Below are 16,559 nucleotides of genomic sequence, written 5' to 3'. Positions count from 1 at the left end.
ATATCAGTGTTGGCAGACGACACGTGTGTTCCATGCGCCCAAGCGCTGAAGTGAAGGATTTGCAGGGAGGGCGCAAAGCTGTCTCCGCAATAAAAATAATACCCTTTTGTTTGGCTAGCTGCAGCGACTTTGCATGTGTGGAATAGTCTCGATGTAGGCTGTTCTGCGCAGAACTAAAGGAGACACTTTGGCCTGTGACGGATGAGCGAGACGAGCCCAGGAGCAATCCGGGTGATCAGCATTGTCATGAGACGATGCTCATCGAATAATCCGACAGGGATGGTCATACGGCAATTTGACGAGTTGTTTACCGGCACTTTCTCAAAACGCAGATATTTTTGCTTGATTGGGACATTAGCATCGAGGGAGCTGTCGATCAAGTAAGAGTAACTCCATGGAAAAGGAAACACAAAAATGTACCTCTCATCAGCTATTTTGCCATGGTTCTGGCACAGGACACGCACGCAAAGCCGACGACCGATGAGAAGTCGATGGGCCAAGATACGGAAACTTTTATACTCACTTTCCAATCATGCGCTGCTCTCACGAGCTATTCTCACGCACGCACTGTCTGTCCGGCACATGTGGTTTTGAGCTTTTCTGCTCATGATCAGCAGCCGGTGGTCTGTGGGTTTGCCGTCGTGGGTATAAATCATCCACCAAGTAGGAGCTTCCTTTCTTCAAACCAGAGCCGTTGTCTGTAATTCCACCCGCAGTACCTGCCACGCGCAAAGGAACCGAGATAATGTAGGCGACGGCAGTACTTCCTGAACATCGTTAACACTGCTCAATCACGGTGATGAAGAGCGTCTTGAGGAAGAAGCGACGCAATACAACCTGTACCCAAGCGCTGGATAGTAACCTACCAGAGCGGTCGTCATGGAGGAGGCAGTTGGGTCGCGAGAGAAGAGAAGCGAAACAGACCAAAACCAAGTGAGATGGCGCAGGCAAACATCGCTCAGCGAAAGTATCCATGATTGCTTTGGCAACGTCTGGCCCGCGCATTTCACGGCTGTGGATGAGAGGAAGAGAGTCCGACGTTCAAAGGGCGATTATATGGGCAGTTGAGGAACTTGGACATCACGGCTGACGCCCACCAACGCTTCCTGTGATAGGGCCACGAGACAGATGCTCGCGCCCGACGCTTGTGATGCAGTCACCTGCCGCACCTGAGATTTTGGGTACCTGAGACTCTGTGTCCAACGGGTTGAAAGGTCAATTTTCCAGGGGAAATTCCTTCCTTGCGAGACTGGAGCTCTCGTCTGCATCAGTTACCTGGTCTTTCGGTTTTCGGGCTTTTTATTTTGGGCTCAGTGGTTGCTTGCTTGGGCTTGGTGTAGGAAAAGTGCACGGCATGGATGGAGAAAGGGCGCCATTGTTGAACGTCGATAGCGGCCAATATCTGGAGCTTGTGCTGAGAAGCCTCATCAGCCTGGAAAGACTCTGCATGCTCTTACCACCAATAAAAAATGGGGAGAACGGGTAGCGCGAATTCGAGGTAGGATGAAAATTGGACTTAGTCATTCTTGGGGGATATAAAAGACTCTTTAGCACAAGAAGCATTGGTTTTCTTTCCTTTCCCCCCCCCCCCCCCCCCCCCCCCCCCCCCCCAATATTGACGATTGCTCCCAGTGAAAGTGTCACCCGAAGCATGCCCTTCAGAATTATTTCTTACACGTCGCCAAAGAAGATGACCTGGACAGTGACATCGTCTCTGACATTGCGACTGAGGGGTGCATACATGGACAAGACGGCGCAAAACAGGTTCCTACGCGAGCCGCCAAACGCGTTCTTGACCAGGTGCGTCGCGGCGTTGTCATCCTCGACGACGAAGTGTTCGGGAGTAGCCTGCCACTCGGCGTAGCCGTCAACGACCTCAAACTCTGGCTTTTTCTTAGTAATAGACGAGGGCGACGTTGCAGACTTGTTGTCTCTGCGCGCCTCGATCTCGAAGCTGTTACTGCTGCCGCTCTTGGCCAGCTTGCCTGCGCGCTTGGCCTCTATCAAGCGGCCCACACACTCAACAGCTTCGTCATTGCCAAAGTGGTCCCACAGGCCATCGCTTGCCATGATTACGAAATCACCAGGCTGGCTTTCACTGCCCAACACGACGTCCGTCTCCGTGATGACGGGCTCAGCTGTCAGGTATGGGGGGCTCTTACTCTTGGGCCGTGGGCCCTGGCCAAAGAAGCGCTCCTGAGCGTCACTCACTACGGCATTCGGCCACTTCCAGCGGTGGTCGCCAAAGGCGCGCGTGACGGCGAGCCCAAGCAGGCGGCCAGATTTGGGGTCGAGGTAATCCTCTGTTGGCTCCCCAGGCGGCCGGGCGGCGGCCAGGCGCGCAACCTCGGCCTCGTTGTGGCCAGTCTGGTCCACGGAGAGCGGCCGCGCCTCGTAGCGGTTGGTCTGCGGATTCCAGCGGCCCATTACGGCGCGCGAGTCGCCAACACAGGCTGTGCGGAGCGTGAAGGAGCGGGGATCGTAGAGGGCGAGCAGTGCACAGGAGCCCGCAATGGCAGGGGCTAACGCTGAGATCACGGACGGATCGCCAGCTGGCACGCTGGACTTGAGAGCCGCCAGGGCTGTTGTCATGATGGTCGCGTCGAGCGTGGTAAATGCCGACGTGATGGCCGAGTCAATTTGGCCTGGTTGTACCAAGGCGGGGAGGCTGCTCAACGTGAGCGAGACGGTGGGGATCAAGTATTTACGAAGAACAGCAGACGTGGCCCAGCCTCTGCAATTGTGATTAGAGATTGGATTCAATAAGAAGTGCATGAAGTGAACATCTTACGCGTGACCGTCGTAGACGCCCCAAAAATGAACAGGCCTTTGGCCCGGCCCGGGGGCAGTGCCAAAGGCGTACTCGTCCTCGACGGGGCTGTTGCTAGCCAGGCGGACGACATCGAAGCGACCATTCTTGCCAGAGCTCACTTCGAAGCGGAATGACTTTTGGTCTTTCTTCAACTTGTTCTCGGCGGCAGGCAGGTCGAGGGCTTCGACAGGGGAATCAAACACAGGCGGCGCCGACTCTGGACGGAGGATTGTAGGAATGGAAGCCGAAGAACCCTTTTCACCATTGCTTGAACGCAGTTGAGCATATCCGTACCCGAGAACGATGCTGGCGCCGCCAATGAGAGCCGCTGGGTGGACGCGTGATTGCAGCGGGCGTATTTGGCCATGACGGCGAGGCGGTGGAGCTGGCGCTCGTGCCTTGACAGTCCTAGATTGGGTCCTGGCCAAGAGGTTGGCAATTGACATGGCGACAGCGGTACAGAGGCAATGGATGCAGTCAATGGCGGAATGGAAACAGGTGAGAGTCGTGACGAAGGTGACGCGGATGATCAACGCCGGGATCGAGTCAGTCATGGCTCTGCCAAAGCGCCGCCACGACTCAAGCACAACCACAACGACCAGTCTCGACCAACCCTCCCCTCCCTTGTCAACTACACAGGTACGCTACTCGCCAGGTTCCTTCGATGCTGTTCCTTCCACCCACTCCCGTCGTCTCAGTTCAGCTCAACTTTCGCTCTCTTGCTCTTGGGTGCGGGCGACACGACAGCGGCAGCAGCGCCGGTCAAGAAGATCAGAACTTAGAAGAAGCACTGGATGACATGCCATGCCATGCCATGCCGCCGCGGGCACTCAGGCTGAGACACACGCACCTCTTGGACTTGCAGGCTGGCGCGCGGGCCGACGCACACCATGGACTGACTTCATATCCAACGACACGCTCTCGATGCCCGTTGTCCCCTGCCTTGGAGCGTTCTTTGGCCTGGCTGGATTGCTGGCCGCTTCCACACCACGACGCCACGTGCGGATACCGCAGTCGGCCTGACATGCTGCTCGTCCATGTGGCGCGTCGTGGGCTGCTGGCCAAGAAGCTCGAGCCTCGTTGTCCAGTGCCTTCCATTTCGTCCCTTGAACAGTTGAACGCGCCACCGCGGCCGGCCGGACGGACGTTCTGCTTTGGATGATGCTGGAGTCGTCCATCTGTCCAGCGGCTGCCTACATGCCTACATACCTAGCGATCAGCCTTCCAGCATGCATATCCGCAGGCTGGCCCGGTCTGACCATGCAGTCCACGAAACTCGCGTGTGCGCGCATCCAAGTTGAGGCCAATAGGCACGCCTCGCCGGTTTCCCAATCCGGCCTTTCCCACTTGTTTCTTTTTTCTCCTATATTCAAACTGCTCCTATCGCCTCCCATGCGGCCGTCGATCTGGCATATTGCATCCAACCATCTCGTCCATCTCATCCCGCAGTAGCTGGTCGGCACGATAATCCGTTCCCATCCTGTTGTGCAACCGCCCAGCCCAGCCCACCTTCTTTTCCGGCATCGCCAGACAATCAATCAATCGTCGGTCTCTAGAACCCATGAATCATGACGCTCGTCACGCCGTGCACCCACCCACCCGAGCACGTCTATTTCGTCAAACACCCGTCCTCTGTGTCCCCCACCGCTGCTGCATCGACCTGTTGCACTTTGAATGGACGACATGTATGCACGCGGAGCCTCCTTGCGTGGGCTTGGTGGTGCTGTATGCGCATGGAGATAGTGTGTCTGGCTCTGCGGGCACGCTGTTCAAGTGACGCTATGTACCGTGCTGCTGAGTCTTTGTTGCAACACCGCGAGGGGGTGGGTGCGCGCTGGTTGGACCTGTTGTTGGGCGATTGAGATTTTGTCTGGGCTATATGACTTGCATACTGAGCCAGTGAACAGGCACATGCAGGAGCTCGTATCACCTTTTGCTGCACGTAGCCTTCTGCTCCGTGCTCGGCTGTATATGTAGATGGAAAGGCAAGCAGGCAAGCGTGCGAGAATGGACAGGGGAGCAAAGGAAAGAGAAGCACATTCTAAACAAGGTATCGTTGGGCGCCTTGATGTCATGCTGTTCGCGCCAAAAGGACGCTTCCTTAGTATGCATTGCACCATGATGTTTCCCCCCGATCATAACAGCAGTGCCCTATTTGGTGTGTATCAGCAGCTCCTCCACTTGTCTCAATCTCGACCGACTTGGGCCATTAGTATCGCATCACACACCAATCCTCCGCCTCCTCGCATGCCCATATGTACAGTACAAGCCACCCCTCCCCTCCCCCTGCTCTGGAAAGCGCGCGTGGCAGACTTGCAGAAGAAGCTAGGTAGGTTTTCAGGAGGCTCAACAGCGCCAACCCCACGCAGCTGGATCGAGAAATAAAGAAAAGAAAACCCCCCCCCCCCCCCCCCCCCCACAAACTTATGCGCATCGAGTCTATCCAAGCACCACTCTCGGCTGTAATAGACCCCCTTTCTAGTACGCGCTGCCCCCCAGCCAGCCAGCTAGCGGGCAAGTGGCAGATGGCAGCAATCAATGCAATCCACACTGCCTATCCATCCATCCTCAATCAACCAAACACATTCTCATGTACGTGTGTCCAAAGCAAATAGATAGCTAGGTACCCAGCTCAGTCAGCGAGCCCGACGCGCCCAGCCCAGCCTACCCACATGCAACTGCAGTACAGCGCAAAAGCACCTGCCACATTTGCCGAGCTCCTACCTCTACACGCAATCTGCACGACATGCGACATGCGGCATGCGGTACGAGAAATTGACTTCCCTCGCAATCTACGTGACGCAGCTGGAGTATGTGGATGGAAGATGGCAGATGGAAGATGTGTGTCGAATGGATCAAGTGCCGTGCCGCAGCCGCTTACCCGTCCGTCCGTCCGTCCGCCCGCCCGCGCGCGCGAGCTGATGGAGGGTGTGGGGAAAGATTGGGGGAAGGGGGGGAGAGGGGTTTGTTTGCCACAGAGAGGACGGACGAGACATGCGTGGCTGGAAGGACGGGGAGGTGGCGATGTACGTGGATGAAGTGAGGTTTGTGGGGGGGTTGATGTGAGCTGGGCAAAAGGGCTGTCTGTCTGCTGATGTTGAGCCATGAGGATTATTTTTTCTTTGCATGATGATGTGGACAGTGGCGGAATGTCAGGAAGAGAAGGGAAGAGAAGAGAAGGGAAGAGGAATGGAAACAGTGGTAGTAAATTGAGGCTTTAGACGCTGCTATTGATATGAGAATGTAGCAGTTTTCCTTTTTTCTGACAGTGGCCATGTGCATTGACAAGGTTGGGTAGCTCCATCCGAATCTCTGAGGTGTGGAGAAATGAGGGACCCATTGACCAGAGAATTTAAGAGGTACAACAGTGGAAAGTCGAGGCTTATATGGCTTGTTCAGTTAATACCAATGCTGTACATCACGTTGAAACCGACATCTGTCGACTAGATTCTTGAAGACGGCGAGAACGACAATTTTGAAATATAGCGGACGTGGGAATTGACCAGAAAAGTCTCCAGACCCAAAGGCTACGGTCAAGAGCATCCACAGTAACGACAGATCAAGGCGTCGAAAATAAGGAGACAAAGATGCAAAGTCTGACAGTGTAGACAGCCCTCTCTAACCTACCGACCTACTTCATCCGCCACACTGACCGGAGAGGCAACAGCAACAGCAAGGATGAACCAACGCCGTGGCTCCAGCCCTGGGCCAACATACCAGCACTCGGCAACGCTTTTGGGACAGGCAGCCAGCCAGCCAGCCAGCCAGCCAGCTAGCGCGGCTTCGTGCCCAATGCCCGGGGACGGAAGAGGAAGAGGTCCAGAAGGAAGGTCGGTCGTCCGTCGAACATTCATCCGTTTGGCATGGACGGGGAGACGGAAGACGGGCGACGGAAAACGGAAAACGGAGGTCCGGGGACGGGCTGGTGGTGATGCCATGCACGTGTCGTGTTCCTGTGCTGTCGTCATTGGTCTGGACAGTTTCTGCCTTACCTGCTGTCCGGCAGCGCAGCTGTACCATCATGACGGTCGACGTTTGCCCACAGTTTGTCTGGCAACGCCTCTCTAAAGCAACCAAGTAGGCTGACAGCCGTTTTGATGCCCGCAAACAACTCACGGCAAGGTGTGTGTGTTGAGCCGGGGCAACAAAAGGGCAAAGGACGCCACTTGTCCCTCTGTTTACTCCCGCCTGCTCGTCCCCAAGGAATTCGACAGCCAAACACGACTGAGTCGTGCAACTCCCGTCTTGGGAGTGAAGAATTTCGCGCATGCATGCAATTACAGCCAGAGAAGCATCGGGATCCCCTTGCGTTGGGCGCTTGGCAAGCAGGCAGTCGCCGCCGCGGGTTGAGTGCAGAATTGCCTCTGGCCAAACCCCAGATCCTGTCTCCGCTTTCCCGGGGTTCCTGACTAACAGGCAAGGAGGGACGCCTTCTTGCTGCTGCCACTCTTGCCGCTGATTGCAATCAGCTTCTGGCTGACGGGCACGGAAATCAATAGAAGCTTACTCTACCCAGTCAACGCAAAGTCTCGAATCTGGCAGCGATTGTAAAGATTTTGATCCCCTAACCTGTTTGCATTGAAGACCGTGTCCCGCAACTGCTGCGCAGCGGCTCGAAACTGAATTGTGGGCCCGTCACGTCCCGAGACGGAAATACCAGATCTAAGGCACAATTAGGACCGCGAACACGTCGCTTCGGACCGCAGCTAAAATCTGGGAGCCTTGATGCACCGTGTCAGGACGGGAGGCAACCAGCCAGCCAGCCAGCGAAACCCGCACGGCCAGTACAGTACAGCCAGCACAGCCGCCATCGTGTGGCTATTCTTTGCGGCGGCGCGAGCTTGCACCGTGCCATCGTGGCGCTTGCTCTGCTGGACAGCCAAAGGCGGCCGAGAACATTCCAAAAGAAGAGACAGTCGTCCTAACCCGTAATCGTAGCCAGTCAACGACCTGACCGTGGAGAGATTAAAATAGCAGACCTAGCGACTGACGCTCCCGAGAAGGGGAGGAGCTAAGACCATATGTCGATACTTGCGTACTTTTAGACTCGCGAAGACATCCTCGTCGATGGGGGCCTTGGCTTCGAGCTTCAGGGAGGGAAACATTGCTGGAAAGGTAAAACAACAATCAGCGAAAAAGACTTCGGTGGGAAATGGCATGTGTCGTTCAACAACATAGCGTCAGTGTCTTCTGTGCGCATTCGTAAGCAGTGTGGTGATCCGTCCGCCTGCGTGACAGCTTGATTGAGCCTTTAGCGTCCTCTAGCTGCCGAATCCTTCAAGGCTTCGGATCCTTCTGACTGCAGATGTTGGAACCTCCCACGCCAATGGGTTGAACACGAGATAAAAACTGTAGCACTAGAGGTATGGAAAGAAGGGAGCCCTACATTAGAATATCGCCCTGGACGTACGTCTGTCGAACGACTGAAATGCTACCAACGGATGGTCGAGTTAGCTCTGTATTTTGCGCATAAACTTGGCTAAGTCCCAAGGAATCATCGCTTGCAACTGAGGAGCATTCGCGTAACGGCGGCCTCGTTACGCATCGCCCGTGTCGAAAGAAGGACGTCAAAGTATGATCATTCGATCGTGCCGAAAGCCGCAAGCGAGGTGTTTGAGAGCTTATGAGAAAATCTGCTAACTGATAAGCGGTGAAGCACGATACCCGTTCACGGGCAACATGTCCGCTTTACCGTGTTGTTGCTCTGGAGAGCACGGTGTATAGATTTTACAGGTGGCCGCGGGCATCAAAAACATGCAGGGCATCTGACTCGCATCCCTAAATCCGAAGACTTGACCCACGGGGACGCGGAATCCATAAACAGCCGGGCATGGCAAACATCAGACAATCAGACCCTCGACGAGATCTGTGGAAAACGCATTGAGGACGCCACTCGATGGAACGGTGCGAGTGATGGACATTCTGAATTGCTCCTTTTGAGGCTCAATGCCGCGCAGGATGTCGAGAGCCGTGCTCGGTAGCGCGTTTCTCCAGAGGCCAAGGGTCATTCAGGGTCATTTGGTGACGTACTGATGCGCGCTTTTGATGATTGCTTATGGAAACTGTGCGTACGGCCAACAGTGCGAGTCAAGACGTGCCGCCGAGATCACCACTGACCTTCTAAAGACAGCAGGAGCTGCACTTGCGGTTGACATCGGAGGGCCACGGGTGAGGCGTCAAGGGCCGAATCGGCTGGTTGACCAAATTGATTGACGTTAGTTGTCCGAACGTCGAGGTGTCGCGTGGTGATCCTAAGCGCGAGGACGAGTTTGCTTGGGACATGTTGGTCGGCTCGAAGAGGATTGTGAAACAAGGTGCAACCCCGAAGTAGGTCCTGGAGGCAAGTTCTTTGGGAAAAGTAGATGGTGGCTGCAGGCGTTCGCAGACGGGGCATGCATGTGTCGATTCACGGCGGTAAAGCCGTGAGACTGCAAGAAAAAAGTCCGCGGTTCGCTGGCAAACACAAATCGGGAAAGCAGCTGCGGTTGTCGTCGAGGGCAACTTGTCCGGCTTCCCAGCCGGAGGAGAGGGTCCATTGTGATTCGCGCCATGGATGTCGCCAGTGCCTATCGTCATGCCTCAGTGTGTGTCCAAAAAAAAAAATGATGGCTCGCAACATTGCGGCTGCATCTAGGAAGCATTTGTTCACAACCACAGCTGCGCCTAAGAAGCTGTCGTCCGTGACTACATTGGCGATATGCGCCTAAGGAGTCTCGTCCTTCTCTGCAACGAGACCCAGAAAGTGTCATTTCTTACGACACCCACAGCGATGCCAAAGATAGGGGTAGTCTCTGCAAACCCGATAGGACTTGACTCGGGCGACCATCGGAAGCGTCGTGAACGCTGTTACGGTGGCAATTCTCGTGGGATCAGCAGCTGAAGGCGAAGATGGAACATGAGCATCAGCACGCTGCATGGCACTGGCACAAGACCTGTTCGGAGCTGCGGAGAGAGCTGCCGCGGGGCGAATGCTGTAAAACCCCACGTTCGTACGGGCTGGCGATGTCGACGTCGAGCAGTCAGCGTTGCCGTCCGGCGCATTAGGTATGTGCCATGCATTTCGGCGAATTGAGTGCCCGCGACTGCAGGGACTCCAACGACGTCGTGTGACGAGTAGAGGACAAAGAGCACGATAGAATGCTGACTGTCTACAGCGATGAGAGGCCGGTATGTGCTGCGCAGGAATAGGAGAGGTTTTTTGATGTCAACGATGCCATGGGAACCTTGAGCTGCGAGGTACTTGGGCAAAAATACTAGGGGGGTTAGTTCAACACCTGATGCCCAAGGTAGATTGGAATAAAGGAACTAGGACTCTCGGCAACAATGAGATGCGCTCCGCAAAGACGGCGGTCGTCACGGTCGCCCTCGCTCGAGGTCAGCTAGTTTTGTGGTAGGCTCCGTTTCAGAAACATTCCGATTCTTCGCAGCCGGGGGGCTTGCTCTGCCGCTCTCGAACGCGGGAGCCAAGGGAACTCAAATTTTTTTTTTTTTCCCCTCTCTTTCTCCTCGTGTAGCTGCGAGGCGTCAAGCTATTGCGGCATGAAAGGTAGTATCCCTGCTTTTTCGGCACAGGCGGTCTTTTGCAGCGCGTGGGCAATGGCTGCTGAACCTGACCGGTTGCATGTCCAGCGGAATGTCGCGCGTCATCGGAATTCTTGCACGTCGCCACCCTGGCGAACGCTCAGAGGCCAGCGTTGACGGGCGAGATCTCGATGAGCCAGCGTACGTGTCGAAGCCGAGCAGAGGCTCAGCAGGGAGAGCGACGCAAGCGGGGACGAAGTTTGTTCACAGCTGCCAGGGGAAACCGCGTCGCCGCGGCGCAAGGGGACTGTGACCAATTACGCACCTTGACGAATTCCGGGTAAATGGACGCAGTCCCGACGAACAGGATGTTTCGAGAGATGGTTAGTTGGGGAGTTGGTGACATGGCCTTGCTGTTGACGGCTTTGGAGGCTGGGGGAGAAGATGGTCACAGAGCGACCAGGTGTTTCACGGCAGGGGTCGCGCCATTGACTATAGCAAGGCGAAGAAAGGCACGGCTCTGCTTCAAAAAAAAAAAAAAAAAAAAAAAAAAAAAAAAAAAGTATACTGTAGCAAACGCAGTGGGGCAGTGGACTTGGTAAAGTTCCATTCTGGGCGTCGCGGGCATTTGTTTGCATGCTGACAGAGACTGCCGTCCACATCCTCGCAACAAGTCGAGCACATGCAGCGCGGGATGCTGCTCTCAGCCAGACGCCACGCAATGACGCTCGTTGGACCGACTGGACGGCAGGATTGCTGTGTGGCTTGTCATGGCGGCATCTAGCATCGTGGTTCCCTTGGTGGCTCCGAGTCCACTGGCGGTGACGCATCGCATACACAAGTCCAGGGGGGCCGTGAGCGGAACATTCAAGAGCTGTACCACCATGGCAATTTTCCCTTCCCCGTGGAGAGATTGGCGATCGAAGCCATCTCCTGATAATGCAGCACAGCGAGGACTCGAAGCGTCCATGAGCGCTCCGGGCGCCGGAGATGAAAGTATACAAAACCAATTCGCCCCCAGGGAGCAAGCGGCACACGGGGCTCCACAGGACCTGACTCGGACGTGCTGCGGCTCTGCAATTTCTCCGCAACTACTGAAAGGTGGGTGTGAGAGTTTCGCGCCATAACCCGGTGATAATTATGCCAACAATTGCGGGCTTATCACGCCAGCCCAGCCCAGCCAGCAGTCTTGGTCGACATTGGACTTGTTTGACGGGCAGTCCAGGGAGAGGACAGGGGGACCGCCACCGAACCATGGGACGGAAATGCCGCGTATTGCGTGTAGACGTCGATGACCGGGTAGCGCCATGGCCACGCCGCTAAAACGTCTAGCTGTGGAAAGATGGCGAGCGCTGTGGTGTCGTCGAATGGCGACCTGGTGGGGTGGTGGTGGTGGTGATGGTGGTGGTTTGCGCGCTTCTCCTGACTGATGCGTCGCGGCGGGGACCCTGGACGGTCGTGATAGTACGACGGCCACTACTGCTTCACTGCTTATGTAGCCACCTGGGCAGGGTACAGTAACGGAGGTCACTTGCTAGTGGCATCCTCATGGTCAGTCATCGCCCTCATGGCCAGATGAGCAACGCCATGGCCTTTGTAGACAGCGGCGCAGAGGCAGGCCGTTGGGTGTGTGTTTCGATGCCAGCGCAATGGCTTAGTTGTGCAGATGGCTTTTGCTGTCCCTAGTCTCTTGGTCTATTATGCCCTTCATCCCGGCACCAGGGCCTCCGTCCATTCTCTCTCTCTCTCTCCCTCTCTCTCGCTCTCTTTCTCTGCTCCCAATAATCCCGTCTCTCCGAATTCACCTCTCCTCCCTCTTCGTTGTCGTCGTCGTCGCCGTCGCCGTCGTCTTTTGGATTCTTCGTCCTCGCTCTCCTGCCCTGTCCCTTCCGCGCCCCGAGTCTCGCGCCCCCGACGACCCCCTGCGTCCGTTGGTTTGCTCTGTCGCCGCCGTCCAAATTCCCGCCCGCCGCACAGCACCCTCCAATGCACATCTGACAAGCCAGGCATCGTTGCCTCTTCCGGGGCACCTACGCGCTGCCACCTCTCCTCGCGCCAGTTTCGCCGTCCACCTCCGTCTCAAAACACCTGCTCGCCTTGCCTTCGATATCTGTTTTAATAGAACCACCACTCGTCCTTTGCCTCGCTGCCATTGGCCTAATCACACCCCCCGGCCTGTTCAGTGAAAGGGGTACGTAAACTTGCACCCTACAACGCATCGCCTGCTTCACCCACTCCTGCACAACCGGCACCTGCCCTGCCTCTGTCGTCCCCCTAACCCGACCCAACACTCGACCTCGACCATCGGCTCCAGTCGGGCTCCAACAAGTCGCTCGCTCCTTCACGCCTGCCCACCGCCTGCTGTCGCGTGCCTAGCTAACTAAACCTCCGCTCCCGCTGCCAGATCGCGCTCTCGTCGATCCTGGAACCTGCTTGCCGACCGTCCTTGCCCTCCGCCTCCTTCAATCCACGCTCCGTCCACACCACAGGTACACGCCAGCTGCCTGCCGACGACCCCGAGAGCCTCTTCGCGTACCACCTCTACGCTCAGATGGCTGAGGTACTCGCGCCCATAGTCCAGCCAAACTCCTCCATCGCTATGCTGCATACCTCGACCGCTGCCGACTCTCAAGCCCACCACCAGTCGCCACGGTCCTCTCCTCCAATGCCACGCTCCCAGTACTACAACACCAACAACGGCGGCGTAGGCTATCGAGGTTCCTCGGCGACGCCCGTACAAGCGTACGCCTTTCAGACCACCCCTCAACTTCGCCAAGAGAACCGCTCCACCTCCGCGCCTGTCAACCCCTATCATCAGGCCCAGCTCTTCCAACCTGCCGCTGGCCCCAACAACCAAGGCCACGCCACTCACCCCTCTTCCTCGTCGGGTTCGACGGCCTCGTCGGCCTCGTCCAACCTGTCATCCGCGGGCCAACGCACCGGCTCCAAGGACGATTCTGCCCTGTCACAGCAGCGTCTCAAGTCGGCCGACGACTTTGCGAGAGCAAATCCAAACATGGAACCAAGGCCGCTGTCGGCCATCAACATTTCGACCTCGGTGCCTGACCTTACCCTCACTGCCTATGACTCGTCCGCGAAACCCTCGCCCGACCGTTACCGACGTGCTCGCAATGGATCCGGTCCCGCCAGCCCTCCTCTGACTCAAGACTCTCGCTCGGCTGTTCCCTCAGGATCTGGAATGGCGGGTGTTGCACATTTGTACAAGGGCGCCCCACAACGTCCGGCCCACGCCAGAACCGGCAGTGCCGACGACAGCACGCTGTCTCGGTCAAGCTCGGAGCTCGCCAAAAGATATCGGAGGAGGAGCATGGGCGGTTTTGCTGAGGGAAGCTTGCCGAGCTCGCAGTCGCTGCAGTTGACTTCGGCAACGACCTTGTCCCCGCAACATGCGCGACAAGAGGTCAAGACTGGCAACACGAACGGACTTTCGTACCACCATCACAACACTAGCGAGCAAAGCGTCTCTTCGGGCAAGTCGTCCAATCGACCCTCTTCGGTAAGCACCTGCCGGCACGGAATCTAGATAATTTGCAGAGGCGGCTAACACTAGACTAGGCTAAGCGTGATCCGAACGCGCAAAGCTCCCACCGGTCACCCTCACCCAAGGTCGATGTCCGACAGCCTGCTGTTCCAGCACGCGGCTCGTCGGTCGATGCTGGCAAACGCATGGCGAATCCTTCACCTCTCTCCAAGCCGGCCACCGATGACGAGTCGACGGCGCCTCGACCGGGCTCTGGCAAAGCTTCGGATGCCACTGCGGGCGCGAAAAGTCCGGCCCTGGAACAACTCACCGCCTTGAACGACAAGGAAGCCGCCAACAAGGGTGTCAAATCGAGGCTGAGAAGAGCGTTTTCTTTTGGCAGCGCTGCAGAGCTTCGAAAGGCTACAGCCGAGAACAACATGTCGGACAAGGCACGTGCAAGAGACGCTCAGCCTGCCGCCGCCGAAGACATTGACCCAGAGGATGCAGCCATCGCAGCCAAACAAGAGGCTGCTGGCATCGGCAACAGCATCTACTCGGGCCAGGGTGGCGTCTTCTCGGGATCTACAGACAACTTGTCCATCTCGTCGACCGCGTCCTCTGCGTCCATCATGTTGCGAAAGATGGGCAAGGGCATGAAAAAAGGTGGCCGTTCGCTCAAGGGACTATTCCGGCCAAAGTCTGTTATTGGCGTGCCGGCTGCGGATTCTGCTGTGCAGCCTAGCGTCGCACAAGTGTCGATGGTTACCGTGGAAGCCGAAAGAGAAAAGGTCAACGTGAATGCCAGCCCCCTGGAGCATGGTGGAGGCACCGGCTTTCCCAAGCTGGAGCGCAACTCAGTTGACACTTCTTCTGCGTCTGAAAGACCGTTGTCAGTTTCGGGTGGTGGTGCAGATTCCTCAAGGAAGAGCATTATGGGCGGCGAGAAGGAGCGTGCTGAGGTCTTGGCGGCTGTGAAGAAGGGTATCCTGAAACGTAAGTCAGATGTTGAGTTCGCGCTTGGGCTGGAACTGACATCTACAGGTACGGGTACTAGCTCTGACAGTCCTTCGCCGCAAGTTCGCCCCGCCGACGGAACTCCTGGCTTTACCCACAACCAGGACACGCCCAACTCGAGTGCTCCCAGCACGCCTGGCGATGATCGTCATGCGAACGACTACTTTGTCGGTGCATCACGCCTTGCCGCCGGCAGCACCAAGAGCCTGCCTAGCACCGCTCACGGTGGACCTCGGAACATTTCATTTAGTCCCCGCATCCAATTTCACGACGCTTGGTCTAGCTCCGAGTATGACAGGCGGGGAGACATTGCCACCTGCAACCGTCTGACGCCAATGCTGGCGCAGCAGATCAAGGAGGAACTCAACTCTTTCAAGATGGTCAGTGCCACGCGTTCCCCCTCTGGTGATCTACTTTCTAACACGGCGCAGGAAATGGAAGTCCATGAGCTGTCAAAACCTCACACTCATTTCTTCTAATGACCGCATCCCGTCATCGGAAAATTGGGCGTACTCGGCGAAAATCACCTCTTCTTGCTTTGGTCTGGGGTCTTGTTTTTCCTCTGTGCTGCATTTACGAGTGGCTCTCTTTTTTTTTTTTTTTTTTCCCCTTTCTCTCCCTAGTGTTCTGGGTATGACGACAGCTTCCTCTGTCTGGCTGTTCGGGTTTTCTTTGCAAGCGTGTGGGTCTCCTTTTTGCTCTCTCAAATTTCCCGTAAACCGTCTCAAGCGACTTCTGTGTGTATGTTGGAGCAAGCGAACCAGGAAACGTGAGCACCATTTGAACTGATGGAGGCGAGGTATAACATTGAGGATGTCAAATCGAAAGGCATCATCGGCAATGTCTTTGCCGCTACATCAATGTTCTCTTTTGCCACAAATTTCTCCTTCTCCCCCGTCTCGCGCAGTCTTCGGCAGACATGCCCCTTTTTGTCATTCAGGTCTTTTGGCGCGGTCGACTCGGCTTCCTCTCTCCCCTAGCGTGTTTTCTCCCTCTCCTTCCACGTGTTCACTCCCATTTGTCCATTTTTTTTTCGTTTTTGTCAGCGCGAGACCGAGGGGAACCAAAGCGGAGGAAGCATTAGAGACAGTTCAAGGGCAGGAGGGCTGGCCATTATGTCCTTTTATTTCGTTTCCTTTCCTTTTGGGTTTCGACTTTATTCTGCTGTCGTGTTTTTCTTCCCTCTCGTCCTCCCCCCCTCTCGCAGCGCCCACTCTAATTCAGGCATTTGGATGCAACCGGGTGGCCAAGTCCCTTTACTTTTATTTCTTTTTTTTTTCTTTCTTGGCCCGAGTCGTGTGTCGGAGAAAGGCAGCAGAAATCTACAAAAAAAGCGGACTGATTTCTATTGCCTTTAGCACGCCTTCTGCAACGGTGAAGTGTTTTGCATGTGATGACACGCCTTGCTGCAGCTTTTGTATCTAAATCTTCACCGCTGCTGTCGAGTAGTGGTGTCCATCTGCAACCCAGCTAGCACCACAGCCGTCTCCCTCCCTTGCCGAAGCGTCAGAGACGGTTGACTTTGCCGACTCTTAACGAATGACGTACACTCGATGGTTGAGCAAGTATAGTACACATCGTACACGGGCGTGTACACGGAGCGGTACCTACCTACCTACCTACCTATCTAGCACACCCACCCACCCACCCCACCCATCCCGCCACACCTCACGTCCAACCGTCGCACCACCGCACAGTTCCAGGCACTACAAACCAAACTCAACGGCC

At 56.0% G+C, this 16,559-nt stretch overlaps 5 protein-coding genes across 5 annotated transcripts; 3 read left to right on the top strand and 2 right to left on the bottom strand.

Moving 5' to 3' along the window:
- Window positions 1-1,612: 1,612 nt before the first annotated feature.
- Window positions 1,613-3,294, bottom strand: IWZ02DRAFT_498017 (protein phosphatase 2C). Its single transcript, XM_066770203.1, has 2 exons — window positions 2,792-3,294; window positions 1,613-2,734 (listed from the first exon to the last, which is right to left on the bottom strand). Exons 1-2 carry the CDS (start codon window positions 3,256-3,258, stop codon window positions 1,672-1,674), a joined length of 1,530 nt encoding a protein of 509 aa, XP_066624680.1. The 5' UTR covers window positions 3,259-3,294; the 3' UTR covers window positions 1,613-1,671.
- A 2,719-nt stretch (window positions 3,295-6,013) lies between these two features.
- Window positions 6,014-7,623, bottom strand: IWZ02DRAFT_447003 (uncharacterized protein; the record flags this gene model as incomplete). Its single annotated transcript, XM_066767260.1, has 4 exons — window positions 6,014-6,584; window positions 6,661-7,314; window positions 7,470-7,474; window positions 7,544-7,623. The coding sequence occupies 4 exons, from the start codon at window positions 7,621-7,623 to the stop codon at window positions 6,436-6,438; spliced, it is 888 nt and encodes a 295-aa protein (XP_066624679.1). The 3' UTR covers window positions 6,014-6,435.
- A 4,265-nt stretch (window positions 7,624-11,888) lies between these two features.
- On the top strand, window positions 11,889-12,702 carry IWZ02DRAFT_210898 (uncharacterized protein). The gene has a single exon (XM_066762690.1). It carries the CDS (start codon window positions 12,034-12,036, stop codon window positions 12,517-12,519), a length of 486 nt encoding a protein of 161 aa, XP_066624678.1. The 5' UTR covers window positions 11,889-12,033; the 3' UTR covers window positions 12,520-12,702.
- Window positions 12,703-12,884: 182 nt separating this feature from the next.
- Window positions 12,885-15,310, top strand: IWZ02DRAFT_431651 (uncharacterized protein; the record flags this gene model as incomplete). The annotated part of the gene is made up of 3 exons (XM_066766180.1): window positions 12,885-13,850; window positions 13,910-14,810; window positions 14,859-15,310. 3 exons carry the CDS (start codon window positions 12,885-12,887, stop codon window positions 15,308-15,310), a joined length of 2,319 nt encoding a protein of 772 aa, XP_066624677.1.
- A 109-nt stretch (window positions 15,311-15,419) lies between these two features.
- Window positions 15,420-16,463, top strand: IWZ02DRAFT_446983 (uncharacterized protein). The gene has a single exon (XM_066767259.1). It carries the CDS (start codon window positions 15,645-15,647, stop codon window positions 16,254-16,256), a length of 612 nt encoding a protein of 203 aa, XP_066624676.1. The 5' UTR covers window positions 15,420-15,644; the 3' UTR covers window positions 16,257-16,463.
- Window positions 16,464-16,559: the final 96 nt, after the last annotated feature.

Source organism: Phyllosticta citriasiana (assembly GCF_038021145.1).
Source record: "Phyllosticta citriasiana strain CBS 120426 chromosome Unknown IWZ02scaffold_4, whole genome shotgun sequence".
Taxonomy (NCBI): Eukaryota; Fungi; Ascomycota; class Dothideomycetes; order Botryosphaeriales; family Phyllostictaceae; genus Phyllosticta; species Phyllosticta citriasiana.
This window is presented reverse-complemented; position numbering and strand designations above follow the sequence as displayed.

What these genes read in the sequence shown, in the direction of transcription:
- IWZ02DRAFT_498017 (XM_066770203.1), bottom strand. Translation starts at nt 3,258, where the DNA reads ATGTCAATTGCCAACCTCTTGGCCAGGACCCAATCTAGGACTGTCAAG. An exon ending in GGCGTCTACGACGGTCACGC is followed by an intron (nt 2,735 to 2,791) that starts GTAAGATGTTCA and finishes TCACAATTGCAG; the next exon opens with AGGCTGGGCCACGTCTGCTG.
- IWZ02DRAFT_446983 (XM_066767259.1), top strand. Translation starts at nt 15,645, where the DNA reads ATGTCAAATCGAAAGGCATCATCGGCAATGTCTTTGCCGCTACATCAA.
- IWZ02DRAFT_210898 (XM_066762690.1), top strand. Translation starts at nt 12,034, where the DNA reads ATGCCCTTCATCCCGGCACCAGGGCCTCCGTCCATTCTCTCTCTCTCT.